The 7,316-nt window shown below is 32.1% G+C and overlaps 1 protein-coding gene across 1 annotated transcript; it reads right to left on the bottom strand.

The window, feature by feature from the left end:
* Window positions 1-885: 885 nt before the first annotated feature.
* Window positions 886-2,906, bottom strand: LOC114314480 (hydroquinone glucosyltransferase). The gene has a single exon (XM_028260968.2). It carries the CDS (start codon window positions 2,852-2,854, stop codon window positions 1,277-1,279), a length of 1,578 nt encoding a protein of 525 aa, XP_028116769.2. The 5' UTR covers window positions 2,855-2,906; the 3' UTR covers window positions 886-1,276.
* Window positions 2,907-7,316: the final 4,410 nt, after the last annotated feature.

Genomic DNA, 7,316 nt, shown 5'->3' with positions numbered 1-7,316 from the left:
GAAAAAAAACTTGTTTCATAATTAACCAAGAATGTTCACGTAATTACGAAAAAACTTATTGCATAATTGACCAAGAATGTTTGCACAGTTACGAAAAAATATTCACTCAACATATAGACCACCATTAATAAATTATTCAAAATAAAAAAGTAAAATAAAAAAAAAGGACAAATTTTAAACAGTTAAGCAATTCTTTTATATATAGATATAGATATAGGTATAGATATAATTTAAATAAATAAATAAAACAATTGCAAAACCCAACCAATAGAGACAGGAGCATATTCCAACATTATCTTTGATCTTTTATAGTTCTCTTTTTCGTTAATTGGGATGTTTAATTATCTTTTGTTGTATATTATTTTAAAAATAAATATGATTTAAATATTTATTTAATTTAATTTTTTTATTTTCTCCCTAAATGTCTTCACTTTTGAATAAATTTAAAAAATGACTTTAACAATCCCCACATTTATCTCATTTCTAGTGATCCAAACAAGGCAACAACTCCTTCATGCCTGTTTGCAATCACTTTTCTGCAAGCCAACAAAACATCTGAGTGGGTTGGGTCCACCCCACTCTAGCCCATTGGCTGGTGTCCATGTCACCCATGTCACCTACTTCACTTCACAATCATAGAGCCAAAAAATAAAAAATAAAAAACTTTTTACAATGCCCACTGCATTATTGCAACTTCAACTTCGTTCATGGCCACAAATCAAAACCAAAAGTACTAGTGTATATGGAGCCATATGACAAGAGCAAAAGACAATTTTCGGGAGGAAGATTAACATTAAACTATTAGAAATGTTAAAAAACCAGAGAATTTTTACAAGTAGACATATTGTTAACTCATATTTTATCATAATGAAGGCTGACATGGTATTTTGTGAAATTCGGAATTTTCTATTCTCAAATTTTTTATCTACAGTTATTGAATGACAACTATGAAGGGGACAAACATATTTGGCAAAGAGAATCCTATGCCGTCCAATCGTAGGTCTGAATAGTACATTATGTGCATTTAAAAAAATATAAATAACTTACGTTTAAGTAGTAATTATTTAACAACACAGTAGGTTGTTGCGGTATTTCAGAAACAATTATAGCAATAGCAATAGCAATAAGATAAGCAGAGCTAACCTGACCCATTTTAATTGATTGGATGAGAGATAAGGTCAGTCATATCCATCTTCTTTTGTGTGGCCTTATTAATTAATAGCTTCATATTCACACGCCACGATATTTTGAAAATATTAAATAAATTATTGCTAATCTAATTACTAATCTTGCTCTTCCATTTTTGAGCCAACTTGGCGAGCAACTTTGTGGAAGTCCCATCGTCACTTATTGCCTTTGCAGCAGCATCCTTTAAGTCGGACATTCGGCTACAAGCATGCTTCCCTTCTTCTCCTTCCATTAAACCCTTTACAACTTTTGCAATCTCAAGTCGATCAATTAAGCCATTCTCACCAACTCTTGGCCTCAATGCCACTTTTATATCTTTCGTTAACATCACAGCATTCATTTTTTGCTCTGCGTAGAGTGGCCAAGCAATTAGCGGAACACCATGAACCACACTCTCTAAAGTGGAGTTCCAACCGCAGTGGGTCAAGAATCCCCCAGTCGAGCCATGACTCAAAATTTGAGCTTGTGGTGCCCAAGATGGCACCACTAACCCAAACCCTTTGGTCCTATCTATGAACCCCTTTGGCAAGAAAGCAAAAGGGTCATTTTGGCTATTGGCACTAAAGAATGACGCATTGGCAATTTTATCATTTGGGCTTCTAACAACCCACAAGAAGCTCCGTTCACTCATTTCCAATCCGAAAGCAAGCTCAATGAGCTGATCATATGAGAGGGTCCCACCACTCCCAAACGAGATGAACAAGACAGAGCCACGTGGCTGATCATCCAACCACTTCAAACAACCCGACCCATCCTCAACGGGTCTATCCGAACTCAACTGTATGAGCGGCCCAACCGGGTAAACAGGCGGTTTCCCGGGTTCTTCCACTTGCAAAGCTGTAATGGCTCCAGGTTCCAACTCCATGAAGCTATTAACCATCACACCCTCAGCCAAACGGTACCGTTTTGCATGATGAAGAACCCATTTGTAGGAATCGTTGGTGCGGTCCTGAACCGGGTCCAACAGATCCTTCCCGTGGATTGGAATACAACCCGGAATTTGAATCGGGTCGGGCAGGTCCCTGTACTCGCAAGAAACTGACCCGTCAAGAATTGGCAGGTGAAGAAACACAGAGAGAGCCATGGCAGTTGATGGGAAGAAGATGAATGGAGAGACATTGAATTCAAAGGCTAAATCGAAAGCATCGGTGCCGAAAAGATCGACGACGAAGGCGGCTAATCGGGTAGTGGAAAGCATGGATTGCAAAGCTTGGCGGAGAGAGGGGAGAGAGCGGGTGACGGTGAGGGAGATTCGGGTCTCGATATGGACGTGGTCGGGTAAGTCGGAGAGGTTGATAGGAGGGAGAAGGAGGTGGGAAATGCCGGAGGGAATAAGGGCTTCGAGGAAGGACTTTTGGGTGGAGGAGAGAGGACCGTCGGTGGGGATGAGGAAAGTGGCGGAGAAGTGGTGGTGGAGGACGAGTCGCTTGGCGAACTCGGCCAGTGGGATGAGGTGACCCATTCCGGGAGTCGGAAGAATGACTATGTGTGGTGGTGGTTGTTCCGCCATTGAAGGTAGTTGAGAGGCTTTTCGGTTGTGTTGCAGAGAGAGAGAGAGAGAGAGAGAGAGAGACTGAGGTGAGTAACGTGTGAGAGAGTAGCTAATGCTGTTATATAGGTGGGTTTGGGAGTTTTCGCAACGTGTGAGAATGATGATGCTGCTCATGACATTTTTTTTTAAATTTTTTAGGAGTAGAATTAAAATAAAGGTTTCATTTGGGACGAAGGTTGGATTTTTTATTTTTTGATTTTTTAAATTATTTTAATTTGAGTTAAAAATCTCCTTTAATTAAGTTTTTAATTTTTGTAAAAAATAAAATAATTATCATTTAAATGTTACATTTTATTTTATTAATTTTTTAATTTATTTTATTTTTATGTGATTATTTTGAGCCTTTTACCCCTAAAACCAACATTTCAAACGCGACCAAAAATACCTACATACCTACACACTGTCGGTAGGAAAATTTAACACAATCACCATGCACACATATATCTCCGATGATGTGAGATTTTCATATGAGATATATACAACATTTCAAACGCGACCAAAAATACCTACATACCTACACACTGTCGGTAGGAAAATTTAACACAATCACCATGCACACATATATCTCCGATGATGTGAGATTTTCATATGAGATATATGTGTCCTATTTTATGTGTGGTGATTATGTTCTTAGCATTGCTTTTAGATAATTTTTTTTCTATAAAAATGCTAAATATTTTAAATATTTTATTAAATTTTTTATCAAATATCTTGCATAAATAAAAGATTCACATCTGTATAAAACATTTAATAAAAAAATTTAAAATCTCTAATATTACACTTTTTTTTAAATTTGTATTTCGGGTCGTCTTACCAAAAAAAAAAAAAGAGTAAAATATCATTAAAAGTAAAAACAAACTTTTTTAATAACAAAAAATTGAGTTACTTTTTTGACATTTACCAAGCCATTGCCCTTTTAAGCAGTAGTTTAATGGATAATTATAAAACTTGCCTTTTTAAAAAATATTTACAAATAATATAAAAAAATTTAAAATTTTAATTATTAATATTTATAACATTTATTATTGATGTGTAATTTTTTTTAATTTTACACTCAATTACTATTTCCTCTAATTTTATCCTAAATAAATAAATAAAACTATTAAAAAATAATTGTTAAACCCAACCAAATAGAGTACATGCCCTTTGTTGATTAAGTAAAATTATATTTGTTTTGATGATAATTGTTGGTGTAGGAATTGTTAAATTATTTTTATATAAAATAATAAAACAAATAAAAAATACAAAAAATATTAAACATTAATGTTCAAAAAAAAGCCCAACATGTAAAAAATAAAAAATAAATAAAACAATGATTTTTACTTAACAAAAATATAAAAAATTAAACATTAATGTTTAAAAAAAAATGCTCAACATGTAAAAAAAAAAAAAAATAGTCCGGTGGACTATTTTTCTAATACTACCTCCACCTCTTCCATCCCAATCTCCCTTCCAAGGCCCAACCTAATTCGGACCTCCATCTCAATCCCTTCTCTATCTCCCAAAACAAACACAACATTAGTGAGTCTCACCTCCATTTCAATCCCAATATCCCTTCCATCTATTGAAACAAACAGGGCCACAAAGTGTTCTTTTGGCCAAGGCTAAGCTTGTGTTTGGGAAGAAGGTTTTGTGGCTTTTTTTGACTAAAATAGCCACAAAAAACAAAATAAGCTTTTTAGTTCAATAAGACAAAACATCATATCCAACCCATAATCATTACGTTCTTTCTCTCACAAAAAAATTAAAAGTCTTTCCCAAATCAGGCTTTTTAGCCACATGCTAAAATAGCCAAAAAAGTCAAAAAACCAACCCACTTTCCAAACGAAGCCTAAATAAGTTAGTTGGAACTAAAAAGTACAAAAATAAAATAAAATAAAATAAAATAGATTAAATAAATTAATAAAATAAAATGTCACATTAAAATCATAATCATTATATTTTTTTTCTCATAAAAATCAAAAAGTCAACCTAAAAGAATTTTTTAATCCCAAGTTAAAAAAGTTTCAACACAAAAAAACTCAACTAAATTTTTTTTTGCCAAACGACATCAGAGCCCATTCCAAGATCAACAATGCTAGTGACACTAAAATTTTTATTAAAAAATTGGGAGACTTATGTGTATGCTGTAATAGGTGGACTTATTATCTAGCAGATCCTATGATAAATTAATGGCATTTTTTATAAAACATTATTAAAAAGTCACTAATTATTAATTTTCAACGATAATTTAAAAATTTTATCACAAAAAATGTTGCTAATTATAAATTTTAGCAACAATTTTAAAAAATATCACAAAAAAACTACTAATTTTTAACTTTCAATAACAGTTTAAAAAATTCGTCACATAAAAATGTCACTAATTGTAAATTTTAGCGACAATTTAATATATAAAAAATTATCAAAAAAATTATTTTTAGCAATAATTTTATAAAGGCTTTTTTTCAATAGAACTTGATAGAAATTAAGTTCAATTATTAAGATTTATTGATAATTTACTCTAAAAATTTTATTAAAAACTCACATGGATATGAAACTCACACTCATATATATAAAAAAAAAAAAAAAAAAAAAAGGGCAAACTTCATTTTATCTCCCCATGACTTGGGCCGGATGCAGATTATCCCCCTGACATTCGAAAATCACCACATAACTCCCCTGTGATTGGTAGACTAAAACGCACCGTTCACTTTTCCATCCAAGTTAACAGGCCGTGTAGTTCAAACGCCCATACAAAGAGTAAGTTACATTTTAAGACCAAAATACCCCTTGAACATCTTTAAATTTGCAAAGGTATGCCATGGATCTTCCTTTTTCTCTCTCTAAAATTACAATCCAAAATAAAAACCTAAATTAATTTAAACAATATAATTTCTACAAAAAATTAATGTATATATATGTATATATATATATATTAGAAAGTGTACGTAACATTTTCTAACATAATGTTTTAGTAAGTTTTAATTTATGTTTGTCTTATTTTATGTTTTTTGTTAAGTTGTAAGTTTTATCTTACGTTTTATTATAAAATGCTTAGTGTTGTTTCCTCTTTCCGTTCCTCTTACTTCCGCCTCATTTTGGTATCAGAGCCAAGTTGTTATTAAGTGCTTATTGTTGAATTATTATCTCTGCTTAACCTTCCCATTTGATTTTTTTCAATTAAATTCCAGTTTCCTTATTTTTTGCTTAACTTATCTGTTGTTTTCCACTTTGTTAGTAACCACCCACCTTTCGTCCAAATCCAGAGTAAGTCCTTAGGATTAGGCAGTTGTAGGATGTAGGGGTTCCCGGAAAGGGTATAAGTGAACACACCGTATGAGGAAACACGATAAGTTATATTTGAATTTTGGAATTGGATTTAATTTTAACAAATCATAATGAGTCGATTATTCAGAAGTAATTCTTCGGTTAGCTCCAGATCTACAACTCTTGCTCCTATACCTAGTTCAGAGTTGGTATTAAATGAAGAAGAATATGAATATCAAGATGTTAAAATTGATTTAGGTTGGAATATCCCTAAAGTAAAAACTAAAGAAATTTATAAAACTAGTTTTTTACAGTCTACTTTTGATGTTGATTTACAAGTCAAAACCGTTGAATAAGTTTATGCTTTAAGTAAACCACGAGAAACTTGTCAATTATTAACTAAAGATGCTATCCGAAAACATCTCAAAGTTGGTCATAATTTTATTCATTTAGGATTAATCCAAGTAGGAATAAATCCATTAACGCAACAAGGTAAAAATACTTATATTTTATTATGTTTAAGTGATGCTCGATTTATTAATTATAATGCAAGTGTAATGGGTATGATGGAATCTGGCCTCCATAAAGGTCCTGCCCATTTTAATTGTTTTCCTGATTTTACATTAAGTTTACGTGATCCTTACATATTAAAAGCTTTAACATTGAATATTCAACTATTTGGAGAATTTACTAATATGTTAGAAAGTATACATAACATTGTTTTAATTTACATAATCTATTATAAATGTATTAAAACGAATTTAAATGTTCAAGCTTTAACCAAAAGTCCAAAGGATAAAACTTTATTAATTCAAGGCGGTACCACTGCAACCAATATTACTATTCAAAAAATGATTCAATGGAAAGACATCAATCGTCCTGATGATTGGGTTACTATCAATAAAAATTATTCCCAAAATCAACAATCTTCTGATAGTCAAGATATTCAACATATTCAACAATTTACTGATAGATCTGCCCATATTAGATTTAATAGAGCTTACAGTCAATCTACTAGACATAGTACATCTAGTTTACCTACAGAAACTGATGATGATGAAATTTTTAATACCCCTTTATTCACTAGAAAAGACAGAAAACTTCACCTTAATGAATCCACCTCCCAATCTCATCATAATAAAATGAAAGGAATAGATAATTCCTCTACCTCTCAAATTAGTAAACCCGTTTACTCTACCTGCACTCATCTCCAAGATGAAGATACTGTTTCTCAAGATTCACCTACTCAAACAGATTTCGAAGTTGTTCCTCATATTAATCCCCAATTAATGACTATTAGTAAACATTTTAGTCCAAATCTTAATAGGCT

Source organism: Camellia sinensis, chromosome 2 (genome assembly GCF_055761805.1).
Source record: "Camellia sinensis isolate YWXY chromosome 2, ASM5576180v1, whole genome shotgun sequence".
In the NCBI taxonomy this organism is placed as follows: domain Eukaryota; kingdom Viridiplantae; phylum Streptophyta; class Magnoliopsida; order Ericales; family Theaceae; genus Camellia; species Camellia sinensis.
This window is presented reverse-complemented; position numbering and strand designations above follow the sequence as displayed.